We start from the raw sequence: 18,647 nt of genomic DNA, 5'->3' as shown, positions 1-18,647 counted from the left end.
TCTGGCTACATTTATCATTTAATATCGCAATGTCATAAAATTTTCTACTACTAAATTATTGTTTCACTTATTTCAGGAGCAATAAGTACGATCCTATAATGTCAGGATTATTGGAATCTAATCAGTTTAATATCTATATAGTACACAAAACTAACAAGTGCAACAAATTAAGAACAGAATTTAAAAAAATACATTCCATATTAACCAAAACACCGAAATTAAAAATATTTTCAAGAAAAGCAATTATCAAAAAGCAATATCTTAAACAACAAAAACATCATGTATTTTTAAAAAATTGACCAATTTTTTCCAGAGAATATATAGCACTAGTCAATGAATTTTTCCAAAATTGTTACAACCATCTTCAATGAAACCTGTACCTGCCAAAATTCAACATTTTATTGAAAATTATAACACTTTCATTACCCTAGAAATAAGACCTAAGAAATAAGGGAAAGTTAGTAGAAAACAGTAGTACTTCATATGCTGTTTATAATTTTACATAGCTATAAATTTCATTTTAATTACTAATTACTGTTTATAATTCTATAGACTATTTTAGATAATTTATTAAGATAATACAAGAATGTGTAAACTGGTGATTTTTGTTTAGTTCCCCTTTCTATCTAAACTACTTTTTTTTTTAATAAATTGGCGATATTCATACAACCCTTTTAAATAATGATCTAGTTGTCTGTAACAACTAATCAGAAGACTAAAACAAAAGACTTTATCACTAACTCAGGGTTAAAACTTTATTTACAAAAACAAACTATTAGAAATAAAAATAAAGTTAAGAGAAAAACCATCATAGAACAATAAACTTGAATTAACAAAATAAATATCCAAACAGAAGAGTTCTTTTAAACTCAAAATGCAAAAAAATAAAGAAACTTACTCATAATTACACTTACAATACCAAATTTCTGTCCATACATGTAGGTTAGCGACATATGTCTAGCTTCTTAAAAAATTATTATACTATCTGTATTTTTCTGAGTGCACATAGTGAGAATATTATATTCTCATATTGAATTAGCAAAAAAATTAAAATAGGCTGCCTCTTCAGTGAATAACAGAGAATACAATTAATGATGAAAGTCTATCAAAGCAGCTTCAATCCAAAACATGTTTCAACATACAGCAGGTTTAAACATAAACAGCCAAGCTAACTTTCAGCTAAAGAAATTGAATGTAATGCAATAACCAGAAATATTTATGCAAAATTATTTTATAAATCAAATAGCTCTTCTGCAATGAAAATTTAATTTTCATTACTTTTAAGTTTTTACTATTCACAAATTTTTGCAGAATTCTTCTGACATTACCGAAAACAAATGCAATCAAAGTGATATTGCAGGTCTATTAATCAAGTAGAGTGAAATTTGGCTATGCATTCACCTACGAGTTTAATAACTGAAACTGATAGAAAGTTATTTTTAATATTTTAAGATAAAAAACAAATAATTGCTAGCATACATACAGAAACTGGCAAAATTATAAAAGAATAACTATAATCCTTTTGGAAATTTCATCTGATAAATATATGTTGGAGAACACAAAGTTGCATTAAAATACAATCTGAAAGAAGCTAAGTATTTTTGATAAAAAACAAGCAAAATTATTTTTTTTAAATTAAAATGTAACATAATACCTAGTTATTAATGATGAAGTTCACACTTCATCAGTTACAGCCACTGATAATGTCAGTGGTTTTTGTTAATGCTAAACAAAAATATCTCTGTATGATCACAACTTCTCTAAGAAATTCTGCATTAAAATCACACCATGTTTTCTAATATTCAATGAATTAATAAATTCAACGTTATGCAAAATACGTGGAATAACAATGTAAGATGCCACAAAAACACTTCAAAAATCTACGCAAAGGTGAATAGAATGTTCTAAATAGAATACCAGATCAAAAATGTAAAAATATTGCCATAACTAAACACCAGAATACACACACAACAGCCGAGCTAGCAACTTAATTTAATGTAGCTATGCAAGAATACACTCTTATTCATAACATACAAACTATACCTTACAAAAGTAACATTTTTATTAGTACACAACTGTCATGCTACAACATGTATCATTGTGTACATTTGTATAATTCCTGTATCCAAGTATATCATGTACAATATTATTAGAAATATTTTCTAATTTTTATATATATATATATATACAGCTGAATATGCAAGCGACATTGAACGCTAACAGTGTGTATTTTGTTTTGTTATACATTGCTATTAATTACAGAAGTTTAAGATGTTAGAAATACATATTTTTATTAAGTGTACGTAATTTAAACAAGGCATTATGGGAAAGTAAGTTTCTGAACATTTTAGCAATCATCATTTCAATCATGTCATGTTCAGAATATATAATTTCCCTCATGTTTTAGGCAATCACTATACTGATATGAGATTAAATCATATTTATTTTTTTTTGTATCCATTTAAAATACTGATGAAGAAATCGAAAATGGATTGGGGAGTTCAATGAAGAATGTGAAAATGTGCCTTATATATAGCGGCAGCCATCTGGAATAGTGATGACTTAATGCGTGCAATTGATTCAAAACTTCCTGAGAACAGATGATTCACATTTTTTAATGTTGTCTCATCTTTCTGTGAGATTACAAGGGTAGTCTGTGTGAAATTTTATTTGAATCATCAGCAACCATGTTGAGATTGAAAGAATGCTTGCTGAGGAACCTAAACTAAGCAAGTTTTGCATATTGCTGCTTTTTAATGCAATATAGAAAGGAAGGTGATATTATATTCGGACAATATCTCATGTGACCACAGAATCACAACTGAACAAATTTTAAGTAAAAGAGGCTTCTTATTTGTTGATCAGAAAAGAACATTGCCTACAACAATAAACATCTGTTTCTCCTCTTTTTTCCAAAACTTAAGTGTAACCACTTTAAAAATTTGATAAATAAGTACACTGCATTGGTACATGAGGAAAAGCATTAGAAAATAAAGGATATAAAACTAGTAAACAACACATATCATGTCGTTTCTGTATTGTGTGAAATATATATCACAGATGCAGTGACAACATACCAATAATTCAAATAAATTATAAAAATAAGTTTGTCCAGCTAGCTAAATTAGAAAAACCCAATCTAGTAATTTTTGTTATGCAAGTAAATGTTCCATGCAAAAATGTTCTGCACACTTTTGCCTTCTAGGCTGTCTTATATGTGACTTTAAGGGTCACATATAAGACTACTTGATAAAATATATATCAAAGAAAATATATATCTTGATAAAATATAAAGCAAGCGCAAAGGTCATCAAAAACGTTCTGCACATGTTTTTTCTTCACACAGCAATAATCTTTTTCTGCTCTACTTGAATTCTATTACTTTGGATAACCTATTGACAAACTCACCACCATACTAAACAATAATAAATTTCATAAACCACAAGCTTACATAACACAATAACCAATGTAGAGACTATAACCAAAATGGCAGCAGGATGTACATTAATGAACTAGTGACTTTTTAATCATCAAATGTTAGCTTTATTTACATGAGCTTTTTTAAACCAAAAGTGTATAATATGTGTAATGTCAGTATACAGTCTACTAAAAATATTTTAGTTGACCACACATAATTGTTATCCCCAAAATCAATCAAATTAACAAAAAATATGAGTTCCAATTAACAAATTCAATTATTACAAAACTTTTTATCGAGTAGGTTGCAAGACCACAATCAATGAAGTAATGAAGAACTGGATAGAATTTTAATGAAATTAGGCTTTTTACATAAAACTAGAATATAAAGACAAAGGGAACTTGCGAATTTTATTACTTGCACCACCAGTGATAACAGATTTCAATCTTCTATAGCAGATATTATAACATATCCGATAAAAGTTAACTGAAAAAATGAAGATGAGTCTAGGTAAAATATTTATGGATTGGATAAATAATTACTTCATCAGGCAAATAAAAGAACGTGCAATTAAAGAAAGATTATAAATTAATACAAAGTGTAGTTTAAATTTATGGCATAAAACACACTTGTGTTTTATGCAACACAAGTGTTGCAATAAATAGAAAATAAAACCACCTATGGACATGCCAAAGCAATCTGAGCTTAATAATAAAAAACTTTCCGATTAATAAGCTTTTGGTATCCTTATGTTCATCATCTGTTATAAAATACTCTATCAGGTAATGCACTTTCATCATTACAAACACTTAAAATTTTACAGCTATCATCAATTAATAATGAAATCTCAGATTCTAAATGACAAGATAGTAATGCATTACTTACAGCATTTTGTTAAAATGTTGCTATCATAAAACGGAATCTATCTTTTGATAATAATAAATGTATTACATTTATATTTTTCAACTGTAAGATCAAAATTTAATTTCTTATAAATAGATCGCACTAGCTCATCTCATCAAAATGAGAAGAAATTAAAATTTACTGGAATTTCATTACTATGAAATAATGGATATCATACTTTGAGATAACTGATTCTGTGCAGAAGGTATAATTCAATGCTGCAAGCAGTAAAGATGCTCCTTATGAAGTTTTAAAATGAAAAGAAATGTGAAAATCCTCCTTGTTGCATACCTTTTTTAACTACTTATATTTCTAAAAAACTGAACTGAGCTCAGTGCACAGTAACTATATGACGGAACAATTAAAAAATTTTAGTAACAATTGAAATATCACAAATTAGAAATCATATTTCTAGACTATAATAGAGATCGCATAATGAATATATAAAATTTTAAGCTAAAATAATTCTATTATTGTTTGAGAAAACGTAACCAATTATTCCTAATACTGAAATAATTTTGTTCCACTATTTAATAAATAAAATCGGTATGTAAAATAAAGGAAAACAAACCATTTAAAATAATATTCTAAACAGTCATATACTTAAGTATTATTTATTACTTTATACAATGTTCATATAGTTTAGAATAATACATTTCTCTATCGTACGTTAAGTTCAAAATTCAAAAACCACGAAATAATATATATTATACATACATAATTATAATGCTATATTTACATATTTTAAAACTTACTTCAAATATATATATATATATATTTTAATAACAAATTACAATAATTATATCCATACATGATAATTTTAAGCTGTATGCATATATCTTGTTTAAGGTAAAAAATATAGTAGTAGTAATAATAATAATAATAATAATAATTCATTCCTAGGTGACATAAAAAAAAAAATAAAAAAAAACACTAAAAAACTAAATATTATCATAAAAATTGGCTAGTAAAATAATAAAAGAGGTGCTTACTTAAAGAAAAATATTTAAATATTACTTAAGAATATTCAATCATAAAAAATAAACATAAATAGTGGGAAAAATAAAAAAGCTTTAATGTCTTGAGAAAGCAAATGCATTTATTACTGATAAGAAATTCGACATCAAAATTAACATTTAAAAAATAACTTTCAACCTTTTCTTTTATATATCATATAACCTTAAAAAATTAAATGAAATTACGAAATAAACTTAATTTAATCCTATACAGTATTTATACAAGGATATCAGCTGAATCAACATATCTATTATAATATTAAATGACAAATACATAAATATACATTTTTCAATTAATCATTTTGAAAATTTTTTATATTAAATAAGAGTCTAATAACAGTTTAAATAACTAAATACATTATTATTCACACTACAAGATCGAATACAAAAGCAATAAATATTACTAGATCAAATCACAATATTAATTACAAAAGTCCAAAATCATAATTTCACTTCAGGGATTATTTTCTTTAGATTAATTTAATTAAAGTAATATGAATTCAGTTCATGAATAAAAAAAAAAATTAATCTCTGCACTTAACAAATTTATGCATTTTACAAATATTTTATAATTAGTGTTCTAATGATTATTTACACTGCATGCAACTGTTTCATAACGATCAAATGAAGTTCTAATTTCTAAAAAGAAAAATTCACAAAATATTTGATGTTGGTTTTATTGACGTAATGGTCCAAATATTTTCATACAAAATAGCTTCCTGTTTGAGACATTTTTTTTTTTCAATGAAATACGATGGTACAAGTAAAATTACATTTTTCAACATCCAATTTTTTTTTAATAACTTATTGCAAATGTAAATGCCATGTAACAGACATAACTATTAATTACTGCACTTTAACATACTGAAATAATAATAAAATAAAATCCAACACTTGAAATTAGAGGCTGTTACCACTTGCAACTTGTAATTATAAAATAATTTATGTGATATGTACTTTTGATACAAATATATATGTATATATATATATAAATACAAATAGAACCACATGAGAGAACTCATATGCATTGACATTTTGTTCATAACAAAGCGACCAAATGTTGAATAAAACTTGTTTTAAATAACCACAACTATTCAGTTTTAAATGTTAACCGGTTAAGAGTTAGACTGTCAGCTCTACTCTGTTACACAATTAATGGTTTGGCAAAAAATAAAATTTCACATAACACAAAATCCGATTAACAAAGGCAACGGAATTAATATTACAAAAACTTTAAAGTAAATTATCTACAAATATAACTTACTGTGACTTTAAACTACTATATTTGCAGCAACTAGAGATCACAAAAAAAAACTCAACAGAACATGCAGGTTTCAGATATAATATTTTTACAACTATACATTATATGGGAAGCAACTTATTTAAAAACTATAAACACATTTCTGTTCACTTCACAATTTGTAACAGTTTATTACCTCAGGCAGGTTCCCAGCATAATAGACGAAGGAATTCAATATAAAACTTCTATATTCCATAAACATAAAAATATCAGAATCTAAAATAATGAATATAAGATAAATAAAATGATCAGTGACTTTGCTATAATTTCTTTCATTATTAATAAACATTTGGTATTATTTGTATTGGTAATGTTACAATAACAAGATTTAATAATCGTACATTAAATAATATAATATCGTTGATTCAGCTGGAATGTAAAACTTCATCTTTCAGTTTTTTTTCCATTTTATATTTTATTTCATATTATGTTTAAAACTGCTACAAAATTTATTGTTACATAATCGTCCAACACAACACAGGCATCACTTTGCTTTCATTCATGACATTAAACTTATTATTTGATATTTATTATTAATTATTAAATGCGAGTAGTAGTAGTAGAAGTGGTTTCTAATGATGTGCCTGCTTGTCCTTCTCACCTGCAGTGGCTGTAGCACCAGTAGCTCCAGCTAGTCCAGTAGTAGTACCAGCAGCTGTACCTGAAGTGTTGCTCTGATTATTCATTGCCGCCTTCTGTTTAAGCATTGTCCAGTCAAACATATAATCATATTGATGGTTTAGAGTACGGAACAGAATACGGAACAATTGACGCAAATACATATAATCTGGTGCTTCTTCAAATCGCAACCCTCGGCAATAGTTCAGGTACATTGTAAATTCTGCAGGAAAGCCCTGAAAAATTAAAACAAAACAATAAGATACTTAAAACTGATCATTACATAAAGATTTTAATAGGAAAAAAATAGATTAATAGCAAGCATATAATAATTTTACTTTACTTTTTTGTTTCAAAGCAGTTACTGCTTAAGTCATTGGAAAGAACAAAAGCACTACAAAGTTACTCAACCCATAATAGCCCAGCACCCAGTGCTACTCAACTTCAGTATTCCATAGAAACTAGTCAATTCAATTTGAACTCTATCTCTGAGATTCATTCTAGCAACATTTTTACTTTCAAGGTGCTTCCAGAAATATATCAGTGGTATTGTGGAACAAATAGGTAATAAAATAATCAGTTACAAAAGATTTAAGTCATAAATGAGGTACATTTAAAATTACTTATTAAATTCAAATGATTCATTACAATGAATTTTCAGGTGTTTAATAATTTTCCTATATTTCTAAGCAATAAATTAACTGCAACTGTTTAAGAAAGAGCAAAACACCTTCCAGTGACAAGTCAACAAAAAAATAACATTTTTGATGTAATATAAATATTAATCGCTCAGTTTAAATAGAGCACACACATACCTTACACAAAACCTCTGGAGGTGTTGACATTTTCTTTTCACTAATTTTTTCATATTTCTGTTTCTTGGTAGCAGCCTAAAAACACACAGACAATTAAAAAGAAACATTACCATATGAATAAACTATTAGTATCATCCTTTAATGTAAATTTGGAATGAAATCAAAGTACAACAAAACAAGACAATAAATAGGAACAACAATCTACTGATGTATAATTTTAATTAATGAAATATTATTATAATAAACATTAATATGGAGTATTAATATTACTGAAATATTACCTTTACAATGAATACCATATTTTTACTTAGAAAGTGTTTATATAAAATATAATATAACTGTTTATCACATTTAATATAATATCACCTTTAGTAAATAAAAAGTAATATACCACTTAATATTTTACAAAATATTAACAACATTCTAGAAAATATTTCAATGTTAAAACTTCTAAGAAATCAAAGCACACTAAAAAAAAATGAAGGTTGCAAATATAATAATAATAATCTCATAGTTAATGCTTCATCAATACAGCTAAAAAATATGAACTCTCATATCCAACAAAAAAACTTAATGCAACCATGACTACTAACTAGGTATGAGCTATCTTTTTATTATCTTCCAATTGTGTACATTACAATTTGTTGAACTAGTGAATCCCTACCCCCTACCCCATGGCCCAATGAAATGTGGATGGTATGTGTGACATTTAAATGAGGTGTACAGACTTGGGGCAATTTTGAAAATAAAGACATGGTTAACTGAACCCCAACCACCCAAGTACACATATCAGCTGTCTAGGATTTGAACCTCAGAACCTTCGATTTAGAAAACCAGCTGTTAAACTATTGATTTGTGCCAAGTTAACCACTAGACCAACCCAGTGGGCTTGAATGTATAAATTTCATGTTAAAAATGAAAAAGCCTGGCCAAAAACTAGGGTTTTTTTTAATTTACTTGTGCAGCATATTTAATGACGTTAATTCATTAGTAAGTAAATAAGACTACTTCCTTAAGTGTGTTATAATTTTTTGGACAAAATATAAAAAAAAAGATTAGTTCAGATTAAAAAGAATTACTTTATTATAATTTATGCTACTCATCATTTCCAGCTTTCTACATACAAAAAGATTTTTTAATAATTTTTTTCTTTTCTTTTAACATCATTAACAAAGAATAACAAACTGTTTTAACACTATTAAAATCTCAAGATAGTTTGAATTATATTTTTCATAGAGCAAGCTATTTTCTGCACGACAATAACTTATATATTTATTGCTACAGATGCTGTTCTGTAGGTGACACAGATCCTTCCCGCTTACTATACCTGCAATTCCATTGCCAATTTAAAAAGAGGTTGATCAAATATGATGTTCAAGCACAACAGTAATTTTTAAAAGCTTATCAGTTCCAAAAACCTTGATTAAACTATTAAAAAATAAATAATACAACTTTCTGATATGATAACTTAACTATAGAAATTAAACCGATATAGTACTTAAAATAAATACATAACAGCTAAAATACCAACTATTACAAGTCTCACTTCTGAAATGAAATAAAAAGATACAAGTTTTTATTCTCCTATTAAAGACTACTTTTGTTGGCCACAAAGTAATTTTAAAAAGTCAATAAATTCTTCTGTTATCTAATGCATGTAAATTATAAACCTAGGATGAATATAAACTCCTTCTGGGCAGGGCATGTAACACCCACCACACACGATGGTCAACTGTAAATACAATTGCAGAATAAGTAGTCCCTAAGGGATAGCAATATTGTCAGCATTAAGAAAATTCTCTGCAATAGAATTATTTTATCTAAATCCTAATGATATCCTATAATGATGTCGTACTATGCCATTAAGTAAGGGCTGTCATTTAATAAGCACAAATGAGAGCAAATGGTCAAAGTCTTTGATAGCAGATAAGTAAATAATCCCAAAAGTAATAATGGCAGATACTACTAGGTGTCAAGGTCTCAAAGCAGGATTAACAATAAATCCTATACCCAAGTATAACCTGCATACAGTAATGCAGTTGGATGACTGAAGACTACGTGCATCATACGTACAATTCCATTACAACTAACATGCAGGCTATTCTCTCATGAATAGTACACATACAATAATTCTTTAATTCATTTTGAACGGTTCAGAGTAGTTCTTATCATAATCTTTAGTTATTTTGGAAACTATGTAACTTTACTCAACATATCTTTCTTGCCGGTAAACAGCTAAGTTATGGCCACTTCATTCGAGGCAGTGCTTGATGTTCTCGTGTGTTTATATTGATATTTGACTCAAGATAATATGTTTAATTTTTATTAGTGAAAGAATTACTGTGTTCTTTTATTCTTTTTAGTAAGTTTTAGTTTTCTAAAATATTCATATGTTTTTGCGCAGACGATCCAAAAACAATAAACCAGAAAAATGATCTTTTCTGTCAGATTCAGATAATATTAATTCAAATGAAATTTGCCCAGAAATTCTAAATAATTTTTTATTCTGGATTTGAAGGAAAGATCCATATTTTGAAGTAGGATCAGATTTATCTGACAATGATGGTAATGTCTATAACAAGTCTGACATGCCTAAAGGTTTTCCTGATAAGTGTCTATCTTACATCAACTTTTCAACCTGAGGCAAAAAAAAAAATACCAAAAGAAAAGAAGTAGCGAGTCTGCAAACCAATCAGATGAGATGCTGGGTTGGTTGGTTGATGACATTCAGCCCCTTTTGTGGGTTTTCCCCCCCTACATTCCTGGGCCGGATATCCGCTTAAGTATACTCGGCCCAGGAACGTGTCCATTAGACTCTAAGGGGGCATCCCCACCCACCGGTTTTACACCCGGCACAGTAGGTCAACCCCCCCCTGGTTCAGGATCTTTTAATGCCTGCCTCTAATCCCCGGCAGAAGAAGATGAGGTCCGGCTATGCCCCCCCAGGGAACCGGGTCACAGTCTTAACATAGTCCCATACACACATTCCTCAGGAGTCCCCACCCAATCACAGAAACCCGCATACCTAAGCATACGGGCCTCCGAAGCAGGGCTGTCCTCCCTTCCCTACTCTTACGCACCTACAAACCCTGGTGTCTAGACTCTTCATCTTTGATTCTTAGAGTATGGTTCCATTCCTATATTGAGCCCATTTTTGACATTCAAACATTGTATGTTCTGCATCATCGACTTCATGACAGTAAATGCATGTGAACGATGTTCTTATACCAAATCTGTGTAAATAGAAGCCGAAAGAGCCGTGCCTCTTTTGTGGGGGTTACTATATGTTTACCACACTGTTTAAACTGTATCATACTACAGTTAATTATACCTAAAAAAAAACTTCTTTTATTATATTGACTTACTATAAAATAAAATTGTCCTTTGCTTATAATTATATCATGTAAACATTGTTACAATTTTTTTTTCAGACAATTTTTCATCAAATTGCTATTGTAACTTTTTTAAGTACAATAAAAATGTTTTTTACAATATTAAACTAGAGATTGTGATGATTCAAACCACATAAGGATTCTGGTACCAGGTATTATATAATGGCTTATGATTCCAAGTGTTAAGCATCACTGAAAAGGACCATTGACTCTTTCAACAGTTATTGAAAGCATCAAACAAGTGATGTTTGATACGCTCTCAACAAAAGCTTTTTAGTTGAAGAAACTAAAGAAAAAAGGTCTACATCAATAAGTTACTACTGAAGTAATTCACTGAAAAATGAATTTTATTTTAAAATGCAATAAAATTGTACAGATAAGAGAGACAATTTTTAAAATACGCTTTAGGGAAATTGATAATGGCAAAGTACTAGTTGTGAAATGAAAAGATGCCCAAGTAGAGTGCTTAAAGGAAAAGGTAGTATTATAGAAAAAATATATTAGAGGTCACATAAATATAATGAAAAGAAAAATAGAAAACTTTTGAGGGAAAAGAAGCCAGAATTATAGTATAAGAGGTTCAGTTGGATGAGAATATTCAAGAGAAAAGGAATGGTTAACCACAAATACATAACACCTTAGAGAGAAAAATTACCTAATGAAGAACTGAAAGAAAAAATTAAATTGATGTTAATTTCAGAGAAGAAACTTTATAATCTCAAGCAACAGGACTGAAAAAAATTAAAAATTGAACGCAAAATTTTTGAAAATGGAGTAATACTCTTAGATTTCAATAAAATCATTATTAAAAAAAGACCAATATAATAAACTACTGAGTTCAGAGTTAAGTACAGAACCACAGTAGTAAAGTATATACTAGAAGAACAATTTGATTTCAGAAAAAAACATGCCAATATGAAGAAGCATTTTTCCCACATTAAAAAAAACTAAACTTCAATATAAAAATATCATTCCCTGATGACATGATTTGGTGTAAAATAGGAATTAAAAGGAGGGGTGAGTGATCTACATTCACAGCAGGGGAAAAATTCAATTCGAAAGTAAGCTAAGATAATAAAATAAAACAGAAAGGAGTATAATGAGGAATTAAATATTAATCCTACTATGTTTTGCTATTCAGACAGCTTGTGACCTTCCTAATGATTTTTATTCAAGGTAATTTATTTTAGAATGAACTACATTCCTGTACTCATTTCAAATTGTCCATTTCAATAATACATGATCAAATATTTTTTTTGTTTTAAATAACCTAATTACTCGTATTTATTATTAGTTTTTTTCTATTATAATATGTAGTTACACGGCACCTTGTCTTCTGACAGTAATTTTTCAAACATTAATATTCATTTACACTATTTTGGACAAACAAGATTCTGAATGCTTCACAAAATTTTTATTCCAGCGTCAAGAGATAAAAAATAGAATGAAAGAATTTTTTTTAACAATTGCATTACACACTAAAATCGTAAAAGAAACTTAAATACATGCAGGATATGGACATCTTGGGATATACATTCCAGATTTTGCACAACAAAAGCTAAAAAAAAAGTTCTGAATGTTATAAGGTTTTCTAGAATAAAAAGTTTTATAATACAATGAGTAAAATTTGTACATACATAATTTATGTATACAAAGTTATTTATGTATACATACATAAAAAAAAAATTTTAAGGTTCTTTTCAAGTTCACTAATGACTCAATCTGATAAGATTTAGTTCATAAACTGTTCAGTCTAATATTGTGGCAAAAGTTCTTCAAATGGCTTTAGATGTGGCATTATAGGCCATTGTTGAAAATTTTGTTTGGTTTTTTTTTTCATAAGTAAATTTTACAACTAATGGTGAAAGGTAAGTTATGACAGAATCAATTTTGTAATACGAACCAGGTGGGTTGACCCAAATATTAAGATGGCCAGGGTTAGTCATTTTAGTTCCACATTAAGAGTAGAAACATACGAACAAGAAAAATAAAGATTGAAATATTTTAATATATAAATATTTAACTTGCTTAAATATATTAACTTATAATTGAGGATTTAAGAATTTGGATAGTTGAGGTCAAAATATTAAAGATTAGAGAAACAAAAAAACTGAAACCAAATATCTGTCTGCTTAGGGCTCGCTTCAGTTGCCCTTTCCATCTAGCCAGGGGGTGGAGCCCCTGGATTCCGGCTATGTTTGGTATCCTCATGGTTGAGAATAATACTGATAAATAACAAAGTATTCAAACTTTACAAATACTAAAAAAGAAACTAAATTACAAGAAAGAATAGTAATACCTATGGTAGCTACAGTACACAGACATTGACAAGGGAAAACTTCACCTACAACAGGCCTAGAGCATCAATGTATGGCTTGAAACCTTCCCATAACAAATGTATGCTGAAAATTTCTAAGGTATCGGTCGGTTGGTTCTTGAGTGATGCTGTTGCAAATGGACATACAAACAGAACCTGCCACAAACTTATATATATATATATATATATATTATTTATACATTAAACCTTACTACATTAAAAGGCTGATTAAAAAAAGCAAGAGATAAGAAAATGAAGTTCAAAAACTGTTTACCTCTTACCTTTAAACCTTGCCACGGTAAGCTTCCTCTGTTAAAATACATCATAACATATCCTAGTGACTCCATATCATCTCTGCGACTGTAACATAAAGTACAATAAAAATCAATATACTTAATTACAACATTCAAAGATTTTTTCTGGAAATTTTAAGAAAATTATAATATTAAAAAAAACTTGATTGTGCATAATTTACTCACACAATATCATTTTCAAGATCACCTCATTCCTTGATCTAAATTCTTCATCAGATTTGTCTGAAGGGAAAATCACAGGAGCCAATACTTAAACTAATACCTAAACAATAACCTGAACACTAATTTATATTTTATAATTTAAACCTAACTAAATTATTATTTCACGGAGGATCATTAAGTCCCTTCCCTTATACCTTCAACCTTGCTCATTATCATACTTAAATTCCTCTCAATATATTATGTTCATGCTGCAGCATTATAAACACAATCATTTGATTAGCAATATTTGGTAAAAAGGATTCAAATTCTGAAATCTTAACCTTGCAGGCAACTATTTTACAACTTGAAAATTTATCAAACAGCAAATTTTTAAAGATTAATGCAGCACAATTTTGTTTTATTATATACAGAATAAGGTTTGATTCTAGGCTATGCAACACAATATCTGCCTCAATACAGCCTTATGACTACCATTTTGGCAGGTTTTACTTAACTACTAGCCTGCAGTGGAAAAGAAAGGTCAGTTTTAAGTACACTGTAATATTACATACACAGCCACCTAAGAGTCAAAACAGAATAAGGTGGATCAGATATGTTGGAGAAAAACAGTATAACACAAACATCTACCGAGCCATTTTCTATAGAACTAATAAAAAAGTGGAGTAATATTGACCTAAATTACCCAATAAAATAAATAACTTCATTTAACTTAAAAAGAAAAACTATTTAACAAAACTTAAAATAAAAAAGTAGATTGTTTTTAGAGAGATTAGATAAGATACAAGGAATTTGTTGCAAAAATTACAATGAGTCTGCATATGTTCTTACATACATCTGCATATGTCTGCAGCAATGTAAAGATATCAGGAAGCCCAGCAAATCTGTTTTTTAAATGCAAGAAATAAAAACCAGATAAAATCAATCTCAAGATATATAGCCTCACATATAGTCAAATAGCCATAAGTGATGGAATGGTGAGAAAATGGGTCAGGCAGTTCGATGTAGTGGGCGAGAATGTGTATTGACATATGTAGGCATCAACATGACCTCACTGTAATTTTGTGCATGCAGCTGGACTTACGACTTTGTGAGTATAAGGTAATCATTGCGAGGCAACTCACAATTTATCTGAAAGAGATATTCTTTATGAAATTAATAATTTTAAATATCCAAATTTGTCCTCATACTGAATAATGGATATTTTCTGAAGAGCTGTAAAAACAAGAGACCTAACAGTGTTTTAATACATATGATTCAATATAGAGGAAGGATGGAGATGAGAAGGTGAATACACATATGGAGTAAACATATACTGTAAAGACTAAAAAGACATTCCCCAATTAAATGTTTCACATAAAACTCAACAATAAATGTTGGGTCTCTTATTGTTATGACCATGAAAAAAAAAAGCACTGTGAATTCAAAACAAGACACTACACGCATATTTAAGATGCATACTTACTTCAAAACAATTTCTAGACTGCACACTGAAATTAAACCCAACAATTATCTCATCTGTCTAAAAACAAAGATGAAATTAAAAGAACAGCACAGAATTGATCTTCACAGGCAGTTATATTCTACAATAAGAAAAAGCAAAAATGGTACTCAAATGAAATAAATACGTCATCATGGAAGCTCCGCAGAAAAATAGTTCATGTTTGGTATGGATGATAAGATAAAAATTAACTAATATGAATATAGATGGTTCTTAATTTTCTATCAAATCTCAAAGCAAAGGAGCATGATATGAGGTCTGTAAATAAAGTAATGAGACTAGCTTTTTGGTAGCCAAAGTGGCAACACTGTAGTTACTAGTTAACATATAGTTATATGAACAGCTGATTTACATTAGGTATTAATAGTTTTAGTCTACTGCAACCATGCGAGACGTAAACAAACTTTTTGTGAAACGAGTGTTTGTTGTGCGTTAGAAAAATGAGTGATGTTTTTGTCACTAATTATGAGCAACATTGTGCAATCAAATTTTATGTTAAACTCTGTGAGAATGGTACTGAAACGTTTTAAAGATTTAAAAAGGTGACAACACTGTCATGAGTCCAAGTTTTTAGGTGGTTTAAAACATTTTCACATGGCCGGGAATCAGTTGGAGACGATCCACGCTCTGGAAGACTGTTAACGTCAATAGTGACGAAAATGTTGAGCGAATGAGAGACTTGGTAAGGTACAACCGACAATTAACTGTCAGAATGATTGCAGAACAATTGAATTTGAACCATACAACAGTTCATCGAATTTTGACAAATGAATTGGACATAAAAAAAGTTGAATAGAAAAACAAGATGAGTAGTGTGCTGTGTTCTTCTAGGGCGAATTGAAACTGATCCTGATTTTCTAAAAAAATGTTTTTACTGGTGATGAATCTTGCATATTTGAGTACGACCCAGAAAAAACGCCAGTGCAAGGAGTGACACACTACAAACTGACCACGTCCCAAAAAAACAAAAATGAGCAAATCAGAAATCAAAACCATGCTAATCTGTTTCTTTGATAATAATGGCATTATCCATAACGAGTTTTTGCCTACAGGACAGACTGTAAATCAATATGTTTACTGAGAAATTCGTGAAAGACTGTGCGAGACCAATACAAAAACAACTGGATGCTGCATCATGACAATGCACCTTGTCACACTGCATTCTCAATGAGTTTTTGGCAAGAAAAACATTCCTGTAGTTTCTCAACCACCGTATTTGCCTGACTTGAGTCCCTGTGGTTTTTCCTGTTCCTGACTTTAAAAGAACATCTCAAAGGACACCAATTTTGGACAGTAGAAAACATTAAAAAAAAGTAACCGACCATCTGAAAGATATTCCAGTTTCTGAGTTCCAACACAGTTATAAAGAGTGGGAAGATCAATTGAAGCATTGCATGGCTTCCCAAGGCAACTATTTTGAAGGTGTAGAGGTTAATAAAAAAACTCATTACTTTATTTACAGAACTCGTGCATCAGTAAGAAAAAAAATACATCAAATATATACATAAAAATATATATATATATAAAATTTCAAATATATATATATCTTGGTTTTATGCTTTAATGAGATTAATTGGATCCGATAAATGAGAATTGTTGGGTATGATTTCAGTATGCAGTCAAGCAACTGTGAAGTAAGACGTCTCAAATAAAAAATATAAATTGTAAAATAGCAGTTATTGTTGTAGACTGAGCCAATGATTACCTAATTTCCAATAAGTGCTAAAGATATAGTAATGCCTTGTATTGTGCATTGCACTGTGAGACTTGTATGCTCCTTTTAAACTTCAATATCTATGAAAGTCATTCATTTTCTGTAAATCAATCAGTTTTTAATCAATAGAACATCACTCAAAGGAATTAATTTATATTTGTAGCTTACTCCTTTTGCAGTTATTTTTTATTTTGCACATCACATTTAATAGGAAGCATAAATGCTTACTTACAGTACGTGCACTACCAAAATACTTAGCACACACCAAAATGTTTTACAAAAGATTAACCTGGCAAAAGAGTAAATAAACCATACACCTAATGATCAACAGTATATGGGGTCATCAAAAAAGACTGCAGCAATAAAAAAATAAAAATAATACCTCCCTGTGTAACTAAGATAAAACTATTAATTGGAACTGCAAAATAATCACAATATCAATTTTTTTTTAGGTGTGACCATCCGTGACCTTTAACTAATATGCACAAGTCAGTACAATGGTGACACTTCAGCAGAAAACACAGTACGTCTTGTGGCAATGATCCCCTGATGCAAACAGCAATAGACATGGTATGAGCAGTTTAAGGAATCTTGGACCATGGAAAGTGAAAAAGTACACCAGATGGCACAAAATGAGTGACGAAGTAGTTGAGCGTGTATGATAAAGTTGTTTTTGAAGCCCTAAATAAATCAATTTCTAGGTGAAATTTACAGTTTAGGAATTCCAAAAGACAACTATTCAAAATGAGTTACAAACGTGTTCTCAATGGAAAATTACCTAATTATTGGATTGGTAAACACAGGTCCTGTGTTTTGGCCTCCCAAACTCAGATTCGACACCCCTACTTTTTCTATGGGATAAGTTTAAAAAATTGTTAATAGTGAAAAAAAATCAGGGATGTACAACATTTAAGACAACAGATCACCACTGCTATTGCCACAGTTACGCCTGCAATGATCCAGCGGACCTAGGCAGAAGTCGATTATAGTCTGGAAGTTTGCAGAGCAACCAATGGGGCTCATCATACTGAAACATTCTAAGGTATGTAAAAAAACTTTTCGAGTAAATGTATTTAAAAAAAAAATATTCATTTGATTATCTCTAGTAGTTTCTGATACAATCCTTTTAAATTACTGCAACCTTTTTCGATGACCCTGTATTACATATGTATGTATGGTA

General features: G+C 29.3%; 1 protein-coding gene across 1 annotated transcript in view; it reads right to left on the bottom strand.

Annotated features, from left to right (window-relative positions):
• Window positions 1–4,919: 4,919 nt before the first annotated feature.
• LOC142328704 (casein kinase I-like) overlaps window positions 4,920–18,647 on the bottom strand; it is a 98,652-nt gene continuing 84,924 nt past the window's right edge. Inside the window, exons 5-7 of the mRNA XM_075372641.1 lie at window positions 14,061–14,139; window positions 8,071–8,145; window positions 4,920–7,491 (exon numbers count right to left, since the gene is read on the bottom strand). Coding sequence (XP_075228756.1) covers window positions 7,210–7,491; window positions 8,071–8,145; window positions 14,061–14,139 — 436 coding nt within the window. The 3' untranslated portion in view covers window positions 4,920–7,209. The remainder of the gene's footprint in view (window positions 7,492–8,070; window positions 8,146–14,060; window positions 14,140–18,647) is intronic.

The sequence above is a fragment of the Lycorma delicatula genome, chromosome 1 (genome assembly GCF_047948215.1).
Source record: "Lycorma delicatula isolate Av1 chromosome 1, ASM4794821v1, whole genome shotgun sequence".
In the NCBI taxonomy this organism is placed as follows: Eukaryota; Metazoa; Arthropoda; class Insecta; order Hemiptera; family Fulgoridae; genus Lycorma; species Lycorma delicatula.
The sequence above is the reverse complement of the archived record's forward strand: the minus strand, read 5'-3'. Positions and strand labels throughout refer to the sequence as shown.